Source organism: Cricetulus griseus (genome assembly GCF_003668045.3).
Source record: "Cricetulus griseus strain 17A/GY chromosome 1 unlocalized genomic scaffold, alternate assembly CriGri-PICRH-1.0 chr1_0, whole genome shotgun sequence".
NCBI classification, from domain to species: Eukaryota; Metazoa; Chordata; class Mammalia; order Rodentia; family Cricetidae; genus Cricetulus; species Cricetulus griseus.
The window spans coordinates 59902420-59924915 of record NW_023276806.1 but is presented as its reverse complement, the minus strand read 5'-3'; the positions used below and the strand labels follow the sequence as shown (position 1 = coordinate 59924915).

The 22496-nt window shown below is 48.0% G+C and overlaps 2 protein-coding genes and 1 pseudogene across 8 annotated transcripts; 2 read left to right on the top strand and 1 right to left on the bottom strand.

Annotated features, from left to right (window-relative positions):
• Positions 1 to 166: 166 nt before the first annotated feature.
• On the bottom strand, positions 167 to 17220 carry Polr3gl (RNA polymerase III subunit GL). Of its 6 annotated transcripts, none has more exons than XM_027393704.2 (8): positions 16923 to 17079; positions 4934 to 5101; positions 4495 to 4624; positions 3679 to 3747; positions 3300 to 3356; positions 2374 to 2447; positions 2154 to 2267; positions 167 to 731 (listed from the first exon to the last, which is right to left on the bottom strand). In XM_027393704.2, exons 1-8 carry the CDS (start codon positions 17022 to 17024, stop codon positions 645 to 647), a joined length of 801 nt encoding a protein of 266 aa, XP_027249505.1. In that variant the 5' UTR covers positions 17025 to 17079; the 3' UTR covers positions 167 to 644. The 6 variants fall into 6 exon arrangements, with proteins under 6 accessions (XP_027249505.1, XP_027249507.1, XP_027249506.1 ...); XM_027393706.2 differs by lacking the exon at positions 16923 to 17079 and adding an exon at positions 16663 to 16803 and having other exon boundaries at positions 645 to 731; XM_027393705.2 differs by lacking the exon at positions 16923 to 17079 and adding an exon at positions 5235 to 5405 and having other exon boundaries at positions 645 to 731.
• LOC113833224 lies at positions 1929 to 2028 on the top strand (annotated as a pseudogene).
• A 1355-nt stretch (positions 17221 to 18575) lies between the features above and the next one.
• Ankrd34a (ankyrin repeat domain 34A) lies at positions 18576 to 22192 on the top strand. 2 transcript variants are annotated; one of them, XM_027393702.2, is made up of 3 exons: positions 18576 to 19222; positions 19323 to 19386; positions 19770 to 22192. In XM_027393702.2, exon 3 carries the CDS (start codon positions 19880 to 19882, stop codon positions 21365 to 21367), a length of 1488 nt encoding a protein of 495 aa, XP_027249503.1. In that variant the 5' UTR covers positions 18576 to 19222; positions 19323 to 19386; positions 19770 to 19879; the 3' UTR covers positions 21368 to 22192. The 2 variants fall into 2 exon arrangements, with proteins under 2 accessions (XP_027249503.1, XP_027249504.1); XM_027393703.2 differs by lacking the exon at positions 19323 to 19386.
• The last annotated feature ends 304 nt before the right edge of the window (positions 22193 to 22496 follow it).

The following is a 22496-nucleotide window of genomic DNA, read 5'->3' as shown; positions in this document are numbered from 1 at the left end:
AGTGTCACACTAGACAAACAGAGGGCTGGCACTGGTGGCACATGCCTGGCACCCCGGCCAGTGCTTGGGGCAGGGTGGGGGGTGAGGGAGTATGAGGAAGGCTTGACTGGACAGCCCCTTCAGCCTTTCCTCCGCCCCCACCCTTTCCTGGTAGACATCACAGTGAGACAGATACAAACATTTTATTTAAAAATACAAAACAGGCCTTACTCCTCTTAACTGTTTCCACCCCAAGTATGTCCACAAGGGCTTACAAGAATCAAGTAGAGGTGTGTACACAGCTGTCTCCATGCTAGCAACCCAGTTACACCTCAACTCTGCTTCCATACCAAGACATCAGTCTTTTCCCCAAATGTGAGATGTGACACAGAGATTTGTCATTGCTGTTCATCACAACCCCCAGGGAACAGGCAGGCCACCTGGATTCTGACTAAGTCTGGTGTGATGGTGCGGGCAATCTCAAGACTTGGAAGGTGGAGGTAAGAGGGTCAAGAGTTCAGGGTCAACCTCAGCTACATACTGAGTTCCAGGTCAGCCTAGGCTATGTGAGATCCTGTCTCAAAAACAACAACAAAAACAGGAAAAACCCTAAATAATTTTAGATTCTATATCAAAAATTAAGAAGGATATAAGGGCCCAGATTTTCAGTATATAGCCTCATCCATATTGTCATCACTGTCACCTCCAAAGTCCTCTCCATTGTCAAAATATGACATGATGTAATCAGTTTCCTGAAATGTAAAAAGAAGCAAAGGTCAGCAATAACTTCACAGTTTTTCTTCCCCTTCTTTTTCCAGACACTTCTCTCCCAGACACACCTTTCGAGTGTGTCTGGGACACCCCACCAGCTGTTAGAAGTTTATTTTATGTGTATAAGTGTCTTGTTGGCACCTATGTCTGTGTACTGCTTGCATTCCTGGAGTCCTCAGATGCCAGAAAATAGCATCATATGTTCTGGAACTGGAGTTACAGGTAGTGAACTGCCATGTGGGCAGTGGGAATGGAGCTTGAGTCTTCTGGAAAAGTAGCAAGTGCCCTTAACCCCTGAGCCATCACTCCAACCCCATGCCATATATTTTAAATTACATTTATTTACTTGTTTCTGTGACTATGAGTGTATGGGGGGGGGGGTGTATGTGCATATGCCCTGGTTCATGTGTAGGGGTCAGAGGACACTTGCAGAAATCAGTTCTGTCCATCACGTATTGGGTTCCAGGGATTGAATTCAGGTCAAAAGGCTTGGCAGCATGCACCTTCACCCTCTGAGCCCTCTTACCACCATGTCATAGGCTTTGAGAACGGGCCAGAAGCAGATGAAATGCAGCCATTGGTGGCACTGTCATTGTAGGCCTCCCTCCCTGAGAACATCTCCCGTGTAAGAGTTGAGAGCCCAGGGGCTGGAGAGATGGCTCAGAGGTTAAGAGCACGGACTGCTCTTCCAGAGGTCCTGAATTCAATTCCCAGCAACCACATGGTGGCTCATAACCATCCATTATGAGATCTGGTGCCCTCTTCTGGTGTGCAGAGATACATGGAAGCAGAATGTTGTATACATAATAAATAAATAAAATCTTAAAAAAAAAAAAAAGAGTTGAGAGCCCAGGGTCCGTGGGATGGCTTAGCACAAAAGGAGCTTTCTGCCAAGCTGGAGGACCAGAACCCACATGGTAGGAGAGAACCAACTCCCACAAGTTGTCTTCTGACCTCCACACATTTGCCATCACACACACACACACACACACACACACACACTCACTAAAAAACAAATCAAAAAACTCTTTTCTATGATAAGCCTGGGGGTGGAGGTGTACTCCTGTAATCCCAACAGTAAGAAGTAGTCGCAGGAGGATTTCTGGAGAGTTTCAGGCCAATCTAGTTTATGCAGGGAGACCCTGCTTCAAAAACCAAAACCAAAAACCAAAACAAATGTGCTCTCTTCGGCAGCACAGACACTAAAATCGGAATGATTATAGCAAAGATTAGCATGGCCCCTGTTCAAGGATGGCACTCACACTGGTCCATATTTTTCCACACTTGAGCATTAAAAACAAACAAAACAACAAAACAAGCCTTTAAGAGAGACAGAGAGAGGGGGGGGGAGCGAGTCGGGAGGGAGGGTATGAGGGAGAGGGAGGAGCAGAAATCCCCTTCACCTCTTCGTGCTCCTCCTCATCGTACTCCTCTTCTTCCCCCTCTTCCTTGTCTTCTTCTTCTTCTTTCTCTTCGTCCTCCTCTGAAGTCACTTCTTCCTCCTTCTTCTCTAGAGTCTCATGTGAGGGTGAATAGGAAGAGAAGCTCACACTCGGCTAACACAGGGAGCACTGAGGCTCTAAGGGACCTGGAGCCCAGCTGTCTGTCATACTTCCTCCTCACCTCAAGCTTCTGTATTGTTTCCTCCTTATCTTCCATGGCCTTAGGGGGCCTCTTGGGGAGTAAAATGGTGGCCCCTGTTTGGAGGATCAAACAGCGAACCCTTAGGGAGCACATCTCCCGACTGTGTGTGTGTGTGTGTGTGTGTGTGTGTGTGTCTGTGTCTGTGTGTCTGTGTGTGTGTGTGTCTGTGTGTCTGTGTGTCTGTGTGTGTGTGTGTCTCTGTGTCTCTGTGTCTCTCTGTGTGTGTGTGTGTGTCTCTCTGTGTGTGTCTGTGTCTGTGTCTCTGTGTGTGTGTGTGTGTGTATATGTGTGTGTGTGTGTCTGTGTGTGTGTGTGTGTGTATATGTGTGTGTGTGTCTGCGTGTGTGTGTCTCTGTCTGTGTCTCTGTGTCTGTGTGTGTGTGTGTGTATGTGTGTGTGTCTGTGTCTGTGTGTGTGTGTGTGTGTGTGTGTCTGTGTCTGTGTGTGTGTGTGTGTGTGTGTGTGTGTGTGTGTGTGTGTGTGTGTGTGTGTGTGTGTGTGTGCGCGTGCTTGCCCATGGAAACCTGGAGGGGGCACTGGATCCCCTACAGCTGGAGTTAGAGGCAGTTGTGAGCCACCTGATGTGAGTGAAAGCAGTGCATACGCTTAAGGACTAAACCATTTCTCTGGTTCTTTTTCTTCCTTTTTTCTCTTTCACAAGATGTTTTGTTATGTTACTTGGATGCGCGCGCACACACACACACACACACACACACACACACACACACACTCCCCATTGGAAGTCAGGGTGGGTTCTCTCTACCCTGGGTTCTAGGGATTGGTGGCAGGTGTCTTTATCAGCTGAGCCCTCTCTCCCTCCAGCAGCAAACACGTCACTCTGCTGCCCTCGTGTGGTTATCATAGCATCAGCAGATGAACCCTCACCCTTTTCTAGGTTCACTTACGTTCCTTCTGTAGTTTCCGAACTCGAATCTTGAGCTCTCTGGGTAGACGCCTCCAATCTGGGAACAGTGAGAGTGTGAAGGTCAGAAGGACCCTGGGGGCTTCCCTGAGTGATGACTGGTACTAAAGGGAAGGTGAGGGTTTTAAAGGACAGGAAGGAGGGATTGGCTTGAAGTTTTTCAGAAAAAACAAGACTGCTGGCTGGGCGCCTCTGGGGAGGTGGCACTGTTAGTGGGTTTCTTAAGTAGAACCTGAGAGTGTCGACAGCACATCTAAGACTCTCGTTCTGGATGCTGTACAGGAAAGGGAGGGTGATTTGTGGCACCCAAGCACCCCGTGGCACCTCTGAGGAAGGGCATTCAGTGAGGGCCAGTCACCTACCAGGGTTCCAGTCGATGGCATTGTCCATTGGCCCAGACATCTGGTACTTGTCTGAGTACCGTTCCACATCTGAGAGTCAGAGGTCATAAGTCAGAGTTTTATGCGTAGAACAAATTTGTACCTAAGAGTCTACCCCTCTGAATTCTCGGGAATTATTGATTACCTCACTCCAAACCCAGAGCCCAGTGGTGCCAACTTCAGAGAATACCTTGCCCCTCTTCCACCCTGCCTGGTTGTTCCTTTTTGCCCTTCTGTTCTTCTGAGAGGCAATGTCTTCAGTGGACAGTATACACCAGGATAAAAGCCAGGGTTCAGTCTTCTCTCTCCCTCTTTCTAATGAGGTTAGTTTCCTAAGTCTCCCATCTCTGCAGCCCTCAGCTCTCAAGGCCTCAGTATAAAAGCATTAATTGCCAATACTAAAATACTGTACTTCCTCACCATGGGTAAATATCCCAAGTCTGCCAGTAGCACTGCCTTCTCCCATCTCCTGCTCTCACTACTGAAAGGAAAATGCTTGGCACAGGTGGGGTTCTCAGACACCTAGCTAGCATCAGGGTCCTTCCAGTTAGTTAATAGGCTCGTGAGTTGTGTTACAGTTTGTTTTGCACCTCACTTATACATATGAAGTAAGACGCTAATGCTTTAATGTCAACTCAAACCTTGAATGAATAAGGTATACTTTTCAGACACAGACGGGAATTTTAATGCTCTCTCCATTAGATAGTAAACATCCTGAGTCTCTCCGGTCCCCAAGGGCGCTGAGCATGGGCACTGCCTACAGAAGGCTCTAAACACGATGCTAGCATTTCCACTGACCTCTCTTGGGGACAGCTGGCCGGATGAAGTATGGGAGCTGCCTCATGGCCCCACGCAGCTCTTGCTTCAGTGCCAGAACATACTCCCCTTCCTCTCCTGCGGGCAGAGGCACTGGGTGGAACTCTAAGGGCTGAGAAGGCACAATGGTTAGTTTAGGGGGAAAATGTGGTAAAAACTTTACAGGGCTTTCCCCCTAAGTTGAATCCATTGTCCCCAGTAAACAGAGAGCCAGAGAAATGGCAGTGCAGCATCTTTTGAAAGCTCGGCAGGGGGGGGAGTATGAAAATAAACAATAAACACTTCTTTGTCTTCTGTGGGTCGGGACTCCGGAGGCTGAGGGTGGAGATGAGGGTGGCTTAGGATGGGCCACTAGGACTCTGTGGTCACATGCAGTCAGTGAGGGGCACATGGGAGTCTTAGGGAGGAGGGGGACACTCACGGGGAAGAGTGGAGAAGGCTGTAGAGTGGGTGGGGGTAAAGCATCACCCTTCCCAATGCCCACAGCCTCCATGTTGAAGGTCAACTGGCCTCGGCCACGACCCCGGCCCCCACCCCGGCTGGCCATGGTGGAGGGGGCCTGGATACTCAGAGATCCAGGGAGAAAAACCTAATAAAGACAAAAACAAAGAGATAAAGAAGTACAAGGAACTACATGACACCAATATCCTATGGCAGGTGACATTTTTCTCAATGCTAAGGTTCAAACCCAGGGCATTTCTTACGCTAAGTAAGCACTGTACCTCTGAGCTATATTCCAAATTGTTTCTCTGTGACACTTAAAAAAGTCAATGGTGCTGGGCAGTGGGGCACGCCTTTAATCTCAGCACTTGGGAGGCAAACACAGGCAGATCCCTGAATTTGAAGCCAGCCTGGTCCATAGAGCAAGTTTCAGAACTGCCAGGGCTATGCAGACAAATCCTGTCTTTAAAAAAAGAAAAAAAAAGGCAAAATAATATATATGGTTTCTCTGTGGCTTTGGAGGCTGTGCTGGAACTAGCTCTTATAGATCAGGTTGGTCTCAACCTCACAGAGATCCGCCTGTCTCTGCCTCCCGAGTGCTGGGATTAAAGGCGTGCGCCACCACAGCCTGGCTTATGCACTGCTTTTTGCAGAGGAGTGGAGTTTAGTTACTAGTACTTGTGTCTGCTAGCCCACAACCACTTTTAAACCCAGCTTCAGGGAATCTAACACCCTTGTCTGGCCTCCATGGGTATCTGCACACACACACACACACACACACACACACACACACACACACACACAATTTTAAATTATTAAAATGTTTTAATTTATGTGCACTGGTGTTTTGCCTGCATGGATATCTCTATGAGGGATCAGGTACTCTGGAACTGGCATTACAATCATGAGTTGCCACGTGGATGCTGAGTATTGAACCTCTGGAAGAACAGCCAGTGCTCTTAACTGCTGAGTAATCTCTCCAGCTCCCTTTAAATTTTTAAAAATATTTTTAGCAGGGAGGTGGTGGCACACGCCTTTAATCCCAGCAGAACTGGCCTGGTGGCTAAAAGTATGTGCTGCTCTTGCAGAGGACTAGGGTTGGTTCCCACCTCTCACATCAGGCAATTTCCAATTCCCAAGCCCTTTTACAGCCTCCATAGACATTTCACATACACGGTACTCCTACAGGCAAGTAGGCACACAGAGATAAGTAAAAATAAATAATATTTTAAAGATTTTAAAGCACTGAAAATAATAAATGTTGGCTACAGAGTTGTCTCAGCATTTAAGAGTGGGCACTGCTCTTGCAGATGACTTGAATTTGGTTCTCAGCACTCACAAAGGATGACTTATAACCATCTGTATCTCTAACTCCAGAGGATCCAATGCCTTTGGCCTTCATGACACCTGTATTCATGTGCACACACAGAGACCCATAATAATAAAATAAATCTTTTTAATTTTTGAGATTTTTATTTTATGTGTATAAGTGTTTTGCAGACATGTATTTGTACCATGTGTGTAGTGCCCATGAAGGCCAGAAGAGGGCACTGTTTTACCCAAGACTGGAGTTACAGATGGTTGGAGCCAGATGAGGTGTTGGGACTCGAACTCAACTCTTAATCACAGAGCCATCTCTTCGGCCCCCAATAAAACAAATCAACATTAGATTATAATCCCAAAGTATGAAATAAATGTCCATGAGTTCATAGTGATATAAATGACTGGGAAAAGACAAATGTCCCATGCAGAATTCTAAACAAATTATGTAGATAGTCCAAGCTAAAACATAAGCTAAAGCATGTAGATATCCCACACTAACAGGACAGGAGCATAATTTCTGATTCATAAGTCAGTTGTATAGGAAATTTTGTCCCACATGCTTTTGGCAAATTGGAGGGTATGAAGTAACTTTTTTTTTTTTTAAAGATTTATTTATTTTAGACACTATCTGCATGTACGACTTTATGCCAGAAGAGGGCATCAGATCTCTCTATAGATGGTTGCGAGCCACCATGTGGTTGCTGGGAATTGAACTCAGGACCTCTGGAAGAGCAGCCAGTGCTCTTAACCTCTGAGGCATCTCTCCAACCCATGGAGTAACTTTCTAATGGCCAATCAGGTGACCAAAACATCAACAGCAGTAACTCACATGGGCAGTAACTCATATGTATTCTCAACACGATGTAAAGACATTGTTTCAGGCCGGAGAGATGGCTCAGTGGTTAAGAGTACTGCCTGCTCTTCTTAAAGGTCCTGAGTTCAATTCCCAGCAACCACATGGTGGCTCACAACCATCTGTAATGAGATCTGGTGCCCTCTTCTGGCCTGCTGCAGGCATACATACAAGCCGACACACTATACACATAATAAATAAATAAATCTTAAAAAAAAAAAAAAAAGATTCTTTTCTCATTTTGTTGACTTGGGATCTCCTGTAGCCCAGGTTGGCCTGAAACTCACTATGTAGCACACAATGACAGTGACCTGCCACCTTCAGACCTGTCCATCTCTACTCTGGAGTGCTGGGACTACAAGCCATGTGTCTCCTTCCTTTTCTCTCTCCCTCTCTCCTGTCCTTTCATCCTTCCTCAACAAGGTCTCATTATGTAGCCCAGGCTGTCCTTGAACACTCTGTCTCAGCTTCCCAAGTGCTAGGCCTCCATGCAGGTGCCAGACTTGAAATGGTATTTTACCTCTGTGTCATCATTCCAACAGAGGGCTAGCCTATAGCAAATCTGACCAGTTCTCTTCAAAACTGTCAAGATTATAAAAAAAAGAAACTGAGAAACGGTCATAGTTCAGAGGAGTCCCAGGGAATGGGGCAGAATGTAACGGGGTATTCTGGATGGGATTGCAACACATGAAAAGACCATTATATAAAAACTAAAGAAATCTGGATGGAATATGAACCTTGAAAAATAATAATATGCCAGGCAGTGGTAGTGCACATCTTTAATCCCAGCACTTGGGAGGCAGAGGCTGGAGGATCTCTGTGAGTTCAAGGTCAGCCTGGTCCTCAGATCAAGTTCCAGGATAGCCAAGGCTACACAGAGAAATCCTGACTGGAAAAACTGAAAAGGAAAGAAAGAAAGAAAGAAAGAAAGAAAGAAAGAAAGAAAGAAAGAAAGAATAGTGGTTCATTAATTGTAACATACAACATTAATAATAGGGAAACTGTGTATCAGGGCTGTATGGGAACACTGGGGGTTATCTGCCCAGCTTTTCTGTAAATCTATTTTTGTTTTATTTTAGCTTATTATTTTGTAGGACTGGAAGCTGAATACAGGTTTTTCCATATTCTAAGAGAGTACTCAGCCGGGCGGTGGTGGCACACACCTTTAATCCCAGCACTCCGGAGGCAGAGGCAGGCGAATCTCTGTGAGTTTGAGACCAGCCTGGTCTACAAGAGCTAGTTCCAGCACATCCTCCAAAGCCATGAGAAACCCTGTCTCGAAAAACCAAATAAATAGGTAGGTAAATAAATAAATAAATAAATAAGAGAGAATACTCAGTCACTGAACTATAACCTGTAACATTTACACTCTGTAAACATTGTTTTCATTCAGGTGACAGGCTTTCATGATTGTTCTTCTTCCTTTCTGTGTTCTTCTTCCTTTCATTTTTCCTATAATATATGAATACTTCTTTTTATAAGAGGAAATATTAGGTAGGCTCCATGGCTTAAGCCTGTAATCCCGGTACTTGGTGGGGGCTGAGGAAAGAGGACAGCTAAGGGAGTCTGGGGCTAGCCTGGGATACACAGGTATTTCCAAACTCATGAGCCTCCTTGTTTTTACCTCAAAAGTTCTAAGATTACAGTTATGTGCCAACATGACTAGCCAATAAATAAAATCACCGATTTAAGATTTTAACCACAGGAACAAGGGGGAAGTCTCAGTGGGTAAGGTCCCTTGGTATACAAGCTGACCACCTGAGTCTGAGCCACAGAACTGATGGGAAACAGGAGAATTGGTGGAAGTTTATAGGCTAGCTAGTCTGAAGTTCACTACTCAGTGGTTAGAGACCCTTGCCTCGACAAGGTGGAGGGCGGGGACAGACGAGGTCAGAGAACTTTGAGGATTCTCTCCCCCACCCTTTCTCTCTCTCACATACATACTAAAGTAAAAGTTTAAAAATTGAATTAAATGTAAATATATTATATGTCTTATATACAGAATTGTATACAAGAATAATCTATAGCAGGAAGAAGATGGAGATCTGAGGAGTTAGGAGAGCCGAACATGAAAAAAATGGAACAAAAAGATTGCTGTTGACTCGTGTAGCTTGTCATGGGTCTTTAGCTTCTTTCAAGGAAGAGGACTAAGCAGCCGGCTTTGGTCTCCTTCCTTTTGACAGATACAGCTCCAGCTGTGGAGGAGAAAGTGGTTCTGATGGCAAGGCAATGGGGAACTAAGAAAAGGCCATGAACTTGGAGGCTTGACAACTCTAACCCCATTTCCACACACTCATGCATGAAACAAGCGATCACCAAAGAGCAGAGGAAAAGCAACAAATGCTATTTAATGCAGGCATCGAGCTGTTGGTCAGAAACTAGACAGCACAGGTCTCGTCCTTTCAGCTTGGGGATCTGTAATGAATCCATTTACGATTGTAACAAATGATACTGTAAACCCACTCAAAAGCTTCCAGCCATGGAGATCAAAGGTCCAAGTGGGAAGCTACTACTGTGGTTCTGGTAAACACCTTCTCAGTAACTGTTCTCAACTCGTGGATTAGTGCTGCTGTCGGCTTTGGCAGAGGAGCTTCTTTTTGTTATGGTTAGCGGTGACACTAGAGACTGGTCAAAGTACAGAGGAAAGAGGACTGTCTGTTGTCAAGCCATAAGACACCAGTGTTACCCACTCTAAGGTTTAAGAGGACTTTGCAGGGGAGAAAGGTTGGTATGCGTGGCACACTGATTTCTAGACTGAGCCCTTGTGATTAACTACACAAGGTTGACACAAGACTGGCTCTGTTCATATCCTGTCACTGAAGGAGGAGATCATGGGGACTACTCCTCCCTAAGAATTTATAAGACCTTAGTAACTGATGGGAGAGCCAGAGGCATTTTCTTCAGTGGTGTAGCCACTGGTAAGGCTGTCAAGCTCCTCTAAAGAAACCCTCCCTGAGCCCAACCTGGGGCTTTAATCCTGGCGCTAGAGAGACAGAGGCAGGTGGATCTCTGTGAGCTTAGGCCAGCCTGCTCTACACAGGGAACTCTAAATCAGCCAAGGCTACATAGATCTTGTCTCAGAAAAAGAAAAGAAAAGAAAAGAAAAGAAAAGAAAAGAAAAGAAAAGAAGTAATTTCCTATGCTCCATAAACAATGCTAATGAAACTGATTGCATCACACACTGATAAGATACAAAAGCACAAGGGGCTCTAACTGGGAAGAAGGGGGTTAGCAGGAATGGGACAGGGACAAGAAAGGGTGTGTGTGTGTGTGTGTGTGTGTGTGTGTGAGAGAGAGAGAGAGAGAGAGAGAGGAGAGAGAGAGAGAGGAGAGAGAGAGAGAGAGGAGAGAGACAGAGGAGAGACAATAAACTGTACATAGATGATTGAAGTTTACCTATGAAAATGTCATAATGGAACCCATTGTTATGTAATTAGCATGCACTAATAAAAGCATTGAGATTCTTGAGGCCCAGATCTGTTCTATTAACATCAGCCCTCCGTAGTGCTCATTAGTGTACTGTGCTTTCCCCTCAAGACAGCTTTCACAGCACACACTCAGGCCCGGTTATACACACCTTTGTGCTATAGTAAAAGTCACTAAAGAGCACATTTCAACAAAACACACAAAACCCACCAACACACACATGGTGTTTAAGGATGGCAGAGCTGGGTGTGGGAGCACATGTCTGTGATCCTAGCCCTTGAGATGTAAAGGCAGGGTGCTCTGGAGTTCAAGGCCATCCTAGGCTACTCAGTAAGTGCCAAGCCATCCTGGGCAACATGAGTCCCTGTCTCAAAACACCAAAACCACCCAAACAAAGTTCCAGTTTTGTCATTTTCTAGCTACATAAACCTTGATTCTTTCTTTGTCTGTAAAATGGGAATAATAGTAATAATAAACCCACCATCCTAATTACTTTTAAATTGCTGTGAAGAGACACCATAACCAAGGCGACTTACAGAAGAGACTTTATTGGGGGCTTACAGTTTCAGAGGATGAGTCTATGACCTGGCAGGCAGGCAGGCAGGCATGGCACAGAAGTAGTAGCTGAGAGCTCACATCTCATCCATAGTCATGAGGCAGAGAGAGAAAGCTAACTAGGAACAATGAGGGCTTTTGAAAATTGAAAGCCCACCCCCCAGTGAAACACCTCCTCCAACAAGGCCACACCTTCTAATCCTTCCCAAACAGTTCAACCAACTGGGGACCAATCATCCAAATACATGAGCCTCTTGAGGGCCATGCTCACTCAAACTACAACACCTACTATGTGCCATGAAGTTGCTGAATGCTGATAAAAGTGGACAAACTGAACAATAGCAAAACTCGTGTGCACCCTTGGTGCTCCCTACGTGAAGAATATACTCTGGTGGAGTCATCAGTTTACAAATAAGAGTTTAAGCCACAAGAGTAGGTGAAGTCCCAAAAGGAGATGATGTAGTGATCAGTCCTGGGGCACTCTAATTCTGCATTTGTAGTAAACAAGGCACGAAGTAATACTAAGTTATTGGAAAAACATTCATTCTCCACAAAAGAAATGATAGCTGGACATGCATCTCCCTAATATATCCCTTGCTCAGGAGGTACAAGGCCCCAGGATCAAGACCCTGGTACTACAGGGGCAAAACAGTAAGTAGGGTGGGCATGTTGCACATGTCTGTAATCCCAGCATTAGATAAGCTGAGACAGGGAAATTGTAAACTCTAGGCAAGCCTAGGCTACATATTAAGACATTGTCTCAAAAAACCCAAACCAAACAAATAGAAAACAAAACAAAATAAACAAAGGCTGAACATAGTGTCCAGTACCTTTCCTAGCACTTGAGGCAGAGACAGGTGGGTCTCTGTGAGTTCAAAGCCAGCCTATTCTACAAAAGAGTTCCAGGCCAGCCAAGGTACATAGTGAGACCCTGTCTCAAAACAAATAAACAACAACAAAAGAATATGGTGGTTTACGCCTTTAATCCCAGCACTCGGGAGGTAGAGGCAGGTGGATCTCTGTGAGTTCGAGGCCAGCCTGGTCTCCAGAGCGAGTGCCAGGATAGGCTCCAAAGCTACACAGAGAAATCCTGTCTCAAAAAAAAAAAAAAAAAAGAATATGAACAGAAAATTGACAAAAATATCTATCATCTCTGCCTGCCTACCTACCTACCTACCTACCTATCTATCTATCTATCTATTGGTATAGGCTCTCTCTACATAGTGTTGGTTGTTCTAGAACTATGTAGACCAGGCTGGCCTCACACCCACAGAGATCTGCCTGCCTCTGCCTCCCAAATGCCTGGTCTCTTTCTTTCAAGACATAGTTATTTTTAATTATGTGTATTGTATATTTGTGGGTTATGTGCATGTGGGTGCATGTGCCCACAGAGGCCAGAGTCAGATTCTCCTGTAGCTGGGGTTGCAGATGGGCACTGGGACATAAACATGTCCTCTGTGAGAGCAGTGTACCCTCCTAACCCTGAGCTGTCTTTCCTGCCCCTGCTTTAAAAAATGTATTTGTATGCATGTGCAGGTGTTTGTGTGTGAAGGTGCCTGTGGGCTGTGACGTGTGTGGAGGTCAGAGAACAACTTTGGGTGTGATCTACATCCTCTGCTTTGTTTTAGAGGCAAGGTCTTTCTTGTTGGCCACAGCTGGCCTGAGAGTTTCTGTGGTATTTTCTGGTCTTTACCTCCCATCTCACCATAGGAATGCTGGTATTACACCGAAGGCCACCATATTTGTCCTGCTTTTACAAGTAGGTTCCAGGGATATGAACCTAGATTTTACATCTTGAGATGAAAGTATTTATGGATTGAGCCATCTCCCTAGCCCAGTAAAACCATTTTCTACCTAACAAAGGAACTAAAAAAAAATGTAAATGATAATATTCAGGTTGTGGTGAGATTCCCCTCAGATGGACCTTGACTGTACTGGTTAGTTTTCTGTCAAATTGGCACAAGCTAGGGCCATCTGGAAAGAAGGAATTTTAATGGAGAAAATGATTCCATCAGATGGGGCTCAGGGAAAGTCTTGGGGGCATGTTCTTCATTGTTGATTGGTGTGGGAGGGCCCAGCTCACTGTGGGTGGTGCCACCATTAAGCAGGTGGCTTTCGGGTTGTATGGAGAAGCAACTGGGAAAGCCTTGGAGAGCAGGTCAGTCAGCACCATCCTCCATGGCCTCCTGCATCCAGGTTCCCGCCTTTGCTTCTCTTCATGATAGACTGAGACTGGGATGTGTAAGTCAAATAAACACTTCCCTCCCTAAGTTGTATAGTGTTTTATTACAGCAATAGAAAGCAAACTAAAACATGACCACACCTCAATGGAAAGACTAACAACCTCTCAAGGTTTTGAATGTTTTATTCTCAATCTGGAAGCCCTCTTGTTAAAATGTGGAATATCCCTTTACACTGTGTGAATATATGTCACTGTGATTGGGTTAATAAAGAAGCTGACTGGCCAATAAATGGACAGGGAGTGGTTAGGCAGGACTTAGAATCGAATGGTGACGCAGAGAGGAGGAGATGAACTTGCTATACTGAGAAAAGGTACTGATAAGAAATATAGGTTAATTTAAAATGTAAGAGTTAGATAGTAACAAGCCTGAGCTATTGGCTGAGCATTTATAATAATAAATCGCTGTGTGGTTATTTGGGAACTGGCTGGCAGGACAGAAAAGTCCATCTACACAAAATCCATTCTAAATAATCACATATTCTGCAATAAAAGTATCCGAATGTTTGTTAAAGAGCTATTTAAGGCAGCAAAAGTTCTGAAATAAACTAGGTATTGTGATGCATACCTATAGTCCTAGCACACAAGAGGCTAAGGCAGGAAGTGGTCCAAGCCAGCACAGGTTATATAGTGAGACCTTGTTTCAAACAACAAATTGTGAAATGACATAAGTGATTATCTGTTATCATAAATGTCATGACCAAGTTATATAGAGACAGGAGGTTGATAATATGAAGTATGAGGGGCAAGGGGGGAATATGATATAAAGCCATGTTTACTTGTTATTTTCTTTTTGTGTTTTCATTCTTGGTATAAAGTTGAATTTATTGAGTGTCCTATTTACTTATAAAAACACAAATTTATGCATAAATACAGAGTAAACTAAGAATATATCTCCAGATCCTAGGAATGGGCAGGAAAGATGGCTCAGCAGGTAGAGGCATTTGCTGCATGACAGTGCAAGTCTAAGGACCTGAGTTCCATCCCCGAGACCACAAAAAAGTGAAATGGAGATATAACATTACATGGCTGGCCTCTGCAACATGCATGCTGTGGCATGTGTGTGTACATATGACAATAATAAAGTTTAAACTTGGAAAATAGTAATCAGTAAACACTACATTAGGATTATGGAATAATGCACACTATCCCTATATTACTATATTTGCAAGTTTTGTAGAATAAATGTATATCCTACAGTTAACAAGTCAAAAGCATGTTCTATTTTTAACAATGCAGAGGACGGCTAGAGAGATGGTTCAGTGGTTGAGAGCACTGACTGCTCTTCTAGAGGACCTGGGATTAGATTCCCAGCACCCACACAGTGACTCACAACTGTTTGTAACCCTGGTCCCAGAGAATCCAACATCCTTTTCTGCTCTCTGAGGGCACACAAGTGGTGCAAAGACATACATGCAGACAAAACACACCACAAACAAGAAGAATGCAGAGGGCTGGTGATACACCCCGACCTAGCAATCCATGAGGTTAAAATTCAATCTTTAGTATATATTAAAAAAAAAAACCAAAAAAAAAGTCAAATAAAATCCCACAAAAAATAAAACTTGCTTAGCACAAAGCTATGGGCCAATACTGTCATTCAGAAGTTTGAGTTCATCTTTGGCTCTATAGTGAGTCTGGGGCCAGCCTGAGCTCTATGAGTCCCTGTCTTAAAAAGGGTGTGTGTGAAGAGATAGCTCACCGGTTAAGAGCATGCATGGTAGCTCTTCCATAGGACCCTGACTGATTCCCAGCACCCACATGACAGCTCACAACTGTCTGTACTCCAGTTTTAGGGGATCTGATGCCTTTTTTTGGATTCTGCAGGCACTGCATACACATACTGCCCAGACATGCAGGTGAAACACCCCTCCACACACACATACACAAAAGTGTGATGTTGGTGCAACCTTCCTGTTGTAACCCCTTCCAATGGAAATGTAGAATATACTTCATTCCCCTGACCTCCACATACGTGCCATGGCACACACGCCACCTCGCCCCACCAATAATAAATTGAACAAATCTAAAGAAAAAGTTGCCGGGCATTGGTGGCACATGCCTTTAATCCCAGCACTTGGGAGGCAGAGGCAGGCGGATCTCTGTGAGTTTGAGACCAGCCTGGTCTATAAGAGCTAGTTCCAGGACAGCCTGCAAAGCCACAGAGAAACCCTGTCTCGAAAAACAAAACCAAAAAAAAAAAAAAGTTAAATGGTGGAATAACCTGAAAAGAACTATTGAATTCTTTTATTAAAGATGCTGGCACAGGGGTAGAGGTGTAGCTCAGGGACAGAGTTATTGCTCAGTGTTTGTAAGGCTGGATTCACTCTTCACAGTTATTTTTTTTTTTTAATTTGGGGTGTAGTGATGAAAGCCTGTTATCCCAGCCTTTCAAGAAGGCTGAGACAGAGGATCAGAAGTTCGAGGCCAATTCTGCTTGCACTGCATAGCAAGAACCTGTCTCAAAAATATTTTTCCACATAGTCATTAAATAACACTTTACTGGATAGATTTTAGTAGGGGGTTTTCTGCGATCCTCATTGTCCAGCACTGTGTCTGGCATGTAGTAGGTGCTCAGTAAACAGCTGTTGCTTGAACAAATGGCCACATGAGTCTATAGACCTTCTACACTTGAGACCTTGTGAGACATAAAGCCTCCCTTCCCGTTCTCTTTGCTGTTTTCCTTCTCTGATCTGAGAGTAATTATAAAACATTAATGCAATAAACCACCAATTTAAAGGCCCTTAATTATATACTATGTTGTCTTCTTTTCTTCCCTTATTATATTAGGAATTTTAATTCGTCCCCTTGACAGGGGCGCTGTTTCCCACAAATCAATTCCATTCAATTAACGTTTATTGAGCACAATGTGTTCAGTACCACAGTCTGTTCCCCCCTCCCCCAAAGCTTCGGTCCAAAGAATAGAAACTTCAAAAGAGAACCTGCAATCCTAGCACATAGGAGTCTGCCAATAAAAACGATGCGAGGGATGGAGGGAGAGTGCGGGACCCACGAAATGGTAAATACTCTTGCTGCCAAGTGGCCAGGAAAACGGACTCGCTCACGTTGTCCTCTGACCTCTATGCGCAAGCCGTGGCGCGCACGCCCACGCCCCCCCCCCACACGAATACACAAATAATGTGATTTTTAAAATTAAGAGAGATTCCAATAGTGCTGAACAGGCAGGGTCGGGCTGGGGCTCAATTATTAATTCAGGAAAGGCGGTCCAGGAAAGCGGTGGGAAGGGGAGAGCGTTTCAGCTGAGTGGACAGCTAGATAACGGGAGTCTGTCGGGCTCTTGACGGGGGCTGACCTTAATAGATGCGCGAGAGGCTGGCACTGTAACTGAGGCTGTGTGTCCCCAGGCACGACAGCAAGCCCTGTGTCTGTCTCTGATGCACAGTCAACAAACACAGCAATGGGAGGGAGCCCAGGGAGGGAGGGAGGGGACCCGGGAGGGGGCCGATCCGACAGGCTGACGGAGGCGTTGTCCTATGGTGCTGTCGGCCGCGGAGGACTAATTCGGGAAGTACCGGACCAAACCGGGTCGGAGCCACCGAGTTCAAGCCTTACCTGCCGTCCCTCCCCCACTCCGGGGCCCACGCAGCGGCCAACTTGAAATTCGCTTTTCTTCCTCCAGCCCGCGCTCTGGGCCCGCCTCCCCGAGCTCCCCATTGGTGGGTTTCCCGGCCAATCTTGGCGAGCGGAGGAGGGGGAGGAGGGGAGGAGGGGGAGGGAGCGAGCTAACCGGAACTGAGGCTTGGCCGAGTCGGGCGAGCTGAGACCTGGGGCTGCAGAGCCTCCGCCTCGGCCCGGGCGGAACGGACTCTGGATGGCAAGACGACCTGCTCCTCGGAGCTCATCCAGGCACGTGGCTGAGCCCGCAGAGGAGAGCCGCTGCTGGGAAACGTCCTCCTGGGTGGGTGGGAGAGACTAGACTGCTGCCCAACGGCGAGGTCGCTCCCAGCACCCGCCTGGAGGCTCCCACCCGCCAGACTCCAGCTCCAGGGGCTCTGGCGCCCCCTTCTGGCCTTACGACGTGCGCGCCACCCTCCCACCCCCACTCGCAAGGTCTTTTGGTGACTTTCCGACCCTCTCTTTAATCTTATGCAGTCTCTATCCAACGCCACCAATACATACTTAAAAAAAAAAAAAGACGACAATATGGTTACCCAGTCTAGGGTAGCCTTGAACTCATACCCTTGCCTCTGCTGTTACTGTGTGCTACCAAGCTCAGCCCCAAAATGCGCCCCCAACACCCCGTGGATTGGAGCTGTGTCTGAGAAATGCCAGCAGGGAGGGGGCTTGGGGGATCAGACAAGTCGTTGGGGAGAGAAGGCAGGAACCCAGTGTCCTTCAAGCCCCTGGGTAAAGATGGGGGCGGGGGGAGTCGTGCTTTCGTGCAGTAGAAAGAGGGAAATACCTCAGGATGGAGAGAAAGCTATGAGCAGTCAACAAGAATATGCCAGACGTCAGAGAAAATGGTCTCTAGACTGGGAAGTTGTATGTGGATGGATTGCCCAGTGCCCAGTTCTTGGAATAGTATGAAAACATAGTGATGAAACTTGGGGGGAACTTGCTTAACCTCATTACCATTTGTTACAAGAAGACAACAGTTCCCATCTTACTGAGGTGATGTACGCTAAGCAAAGCACTCGACATATCAATATCTAGTATAAGTGGGTGTTTTCCCTATAAATATTTCTCTTCCTTTCCCAGTAACATTTTTTTTTCATCTGTATATGGTGGCCTCCATCGTTTTGAGTTCTCTAGGATCCTTGGTAAGCTTTCCAAACCCTTGGTACCTTCCAACTGGACACAAACTCATCCCTAAAATATGCAGATGGAAGCCTTGGTAACCATAGAGACAGGGCAGGTGGCACGGAGAGGCAGAGGCAGTGAGAGCAACAGATAGGAAGAGACAAGGAGTGATTCAGGCAGGGCCCTTCAAGTGAGACGGGAAAATGGAGTAAAGGGGTGTGTGATGAGAGCGAGCACCGTGTAACAGGGTTCCGTCACTGCTCTGCCCCTTTCCTCTCTCCTGCGGACAGCCCTTGAAATACGGAGGGAAAGGGAATCCGAGAATGCCCCTTGCCCTAAAAATGCCCTGGGAACCACCTTCCTTACATTCCTAAGGGACCCAAGGGAACTGAGATCCAAGTGTCTCTGGGGTGTGTGTGATGTTTGAGACAGGCGCATCGGGAATGTACTGCTGTCTGATTCCAGGCTATACTCTCCCTGATATTTAAACTACGGGAAGAGAGGAGCTGCATCTCCTGCCTCTCTCTGATCTGTGTGGATGCCACTGCAGATCCCAACCGCCTCCCTACACCACTCTGCACAGTGTGCCATATGCCGTGTGTGGCAGTCAGGTCTGGCATACTGGAGATCATGCAGGTCTGCTGAAGCTCAAAGAGGAATCAGAATCGGGATGACGGTTCCTGAATGGGTCGCGGGAGAGTCCCCCGAGGAGCGCTTAGGTTGGCTGGGGCTGGGGGAGGTGGGTTAAGAAAGGGAAGTCAAAATTGGAGGCACTAGATGATTTTTTTTTTTTTTTTGCTTATGTGTGTGCGCATGGGGGTGGGGAGTGGCTTGGTGCCGGACGCCCCCACCCGCAGAGACTGGTCTATAAATAGCACAGCAGAGCTCCGCCCCCCACCCCCCCTCTTCTCTCCTCCGGAGCCGGCGCTGTGCCCGGGGCGCACCGGGAGGAGGGACCAGGATCCAGCGCTGGGGCGCAGATACTGACACCAAGGGAATCCGGGTGCCCCCCCCACGCCATGTGGGCCCCCAGGTACCCGGCTCCTCCACCCCGGAGGCCCCCATGGCCCCGGCCTGAATCCTGGCCAGGCAAAGATTATGCGGACATTCAGGTATCTATTTGGGGGTACGGCCTGGGAGGGGGGAAGAACAAGGAGCAACGGGAACATAGCAGGGGCAAAAGAATCCCTAATTCTTCCTCCACCCCTTTAGGTCCCAAATGCAAGCTGCTTCCTTCCCCCCACTCAATTTTTGGGGATGTGGCAATCTAAAAGAGGTTAGGAATAGAGATATGTGTATGACTGTACGGGTGCATGTGTGTGGGTGGGTGGCGTTCAGTATCCCAGAGAGGGGGATTCCAAGTGTGGATGAGAAAAGGGGGATGTTGGAAAGGTCTGATAAGCCGTGGGGTGCGAATGGGGGGGTGCGAATGTCTCTGCGCGTGCATGTACGCATTTGCACGAGCCCTCATCCTTCAGTGCGGATGCACCCTTCCCACCTCCTCTGGCATGCGCTGGTGGGGGGGGGCGCTCAAAGGCAGGAGCCTGTGCATTGGAGAAGATCCCCCGCCCGCCATAAACCAGGCACCTTCATCGGTGCCTCAGTTTCCCTGAGGAGCCTGTCAATAAGCTCTCTCTGTGTCTCTCTCCTTTTTCACAGGGATAGGCTTTACCACCAAGACCTCAGGCCTCTCCCAGCCACCACCCCCACACTCCTAGCCATCTTCGGCAGGTCCCGGCTCCATCGGTGCTTTCGCCCGAGCCGCAGCTATGCTGCACACCGAAGGCCATGCTCTTCTTCGGGCGGTGGGTCAGGGTAAGCTACGCTTGGCCCGTTTGCTTCTGGAGGGAGGAGCCTACGTGAATGAGGGTGATGCCCAGGGGGAGACTGCGCTAATGGCGGCCTGCAGGGCCCGCTACGACGACCCTCAGAACAAGGCGCGCATGGTACGCTACCTCCTGGAGCAAGGCGCAGACCCCAACATCGCAGACCGTTTAGGACGCACCGCGCTCATGCACGCTTGCGCCGGGGGTGGGGGAGCCGCAGTGGCCTCTCTGCTCCTTGCCCACGGCGCAGACCCCTCAGTCCGAGATCACGCTGGCGCTTCGGCGCTTGTCCACGCCCTGGACCGCGGGGACCGCGAGACCCTTGCCACGCTGCTGGACGCCTGCAAGGCCAAGGGCACGGAGGTCATCATCATAACCACGGATACCTCGCCCTCGGGCACCAAGAAGACCAGGCAGTATCTCAATTCCCCACCGTCCCCGGGGGTAGAGGACCCTGCACCCGCTCCTCCTAGTCCAGGGGTCTGCACGTCGCCTTCGGAAGTCCAACTGCAGACTGCAGGAGGGGGACGGGGGTTATTATCCCCTCGCGCCCAGGAAGAAGAGGAGAAAAGAGACATATTTGAATTCCCCCTTCCTAAGCCCCCCGATGACCCTTCCCCTTCCGAGCCTCTCCCCAAGCCGCCTCGACATCCCCCAAAACCACTCAAAAGGCTCAACTCCGAGCCCTGGGGCCTTGTGGCTCCTCCTCAACCGGTCCCCCCTGCTGAAGGGAGGCCGGGGATGGAGCGTCTGGCCGCTGAATTTAACGGCCTGACCCTAACGGGTAGACCGCGTCTTTCTCGGCGTCACAGCACCGAAGGCCCGGAGGACCCGCCCCCGTGGGCGGAGAAAGTGACTGGCGGGGGTCCTCTCTCGCGCAGAAACACAGCGCCTGAGGCTCAGGAGTCTGGTCTGCCTTCAGGGCTAAGGCAAAAACTGAGCCGCATGGAGCCGGTGGAGCTCGATACCCCTGGACATTTTTGCCCTGACTCTCCCGAGGCCAGCCGCTTAGCCCTGGAGCGCCGGCGATACAGCGCCTCTCCGCTGACCCTCCCTCCAGCGGGCTCAGTTTCTTCCCCACGCCAGTCCCAAGAAAGTCTGCCCGGAGCTGTATCCCCGCTGAGCGGGCGGAGGCGGAGTCCCGGGCTGCTAGAGCGCAGGGGCTCCGGGACCTTGCTCCTGGACCACATCTCGCAAACACGACCCGGATTCTTGCCTCCTCTCAACGTCAGCCCCCACCCTCCCATCCCCGACATTCGTCCCCAACCCGGAGGTCGGGCACCCTCACTGCCTGCCCCTCCTCACTCTGGGGCACCAGGGTCTCCCAGGACCAAGCGCAAGTTGGTGAGACGCCACTCCATGCAGACTGAGCAGATTCGCCTGCTAGGGGGTTTCCAGAGTCTGGGCGGGCCAGGGGAACCAGGGCGCTGAGTGAAGTGAGAGGCACCAAGGAGGGGGAGGGTCAGGACCCTGATGGCGGGAGAACCAGCTGATACCTCGGACATGGGATCTCTTGCATGTGCTCACGGCACTGTGCACGCACACATGGGTAAGCATGTGTCCACAAGCACAGTACACTTACTATTGAGGATGGATAAATACTGTGTTTACTGGGCGTATAGACCCACGCATTCGAGTCCTGGTCATTTCACACGCACACGGCATTACTTGGGTACCCAGAGGCACAGCACACCAACAAACAGAGGACCACTTGTGCTAGGGTCCCAGACTCAGTGGCATTTGTTCAGAAGCAGCAGGGAGCCCCCACTTAAGGCTGGTCTCCTGTATCTTGCTCTCCTGAAAAAGCAATCCCTTGCTTTCTGTGTATGCCCTGAAACGTGGCCTATCATACTTTCGCACACTCTACTTTCTCTTCATGAATATCTCACCCTGTTCTGCAGGTCTTGCTTCTCCACGCCTGGCTCCTTGCTCATACCCGGCTTCCATCGCTCTTCAGGATGTCTTCCTCACTTTTCTTAGGGTTCCTGCAGCAGCTCCCAGTCTGGGTTCTGTTGCTGCCTTTCACGCTCTCAACTTCTTGCTTTTAATTCCCACCTTGCACCCTCCCCCCCACACACACACACAACACACACCACCACAGATTGTCTTGTTTAACCCAGGGGGTGGGTCGTGGGCTCTAAGTTGCTCCTTTGTGTGTGTGAGTTTATGAACACCCCCTACAGGTAGAAGTGGGGAGTAAGCCTAAGTCAGCCCTCTTACCACTTGACATGTCAAATAAATGTGTTCAGAAGTCTCTGTTTTCTCACTGCTGCCTGAAGGTCTGGGGTCGGGGTAAAGAGGAAAGGACGGGGAGGGATTGCTAACTTACAATTACAGCTACGGGGGTGGGGGGCATCTAGAGGTTATGGCTACTTTCTTTCCAGGAGATCAAATGACCAATTGTGGTTGTAGAAGAAAAGGCAAGTGCAGGTTTTGAGGCATATGATAGCCCCCTCTCCCCCAGATTCCCCATGCCTGGCTTTTAATGATTTAACATTCTTTTTAAATTAATTTACTTTAATTTTATGTACATTGGTGTTTTGCCTGCATGCATGTCTGT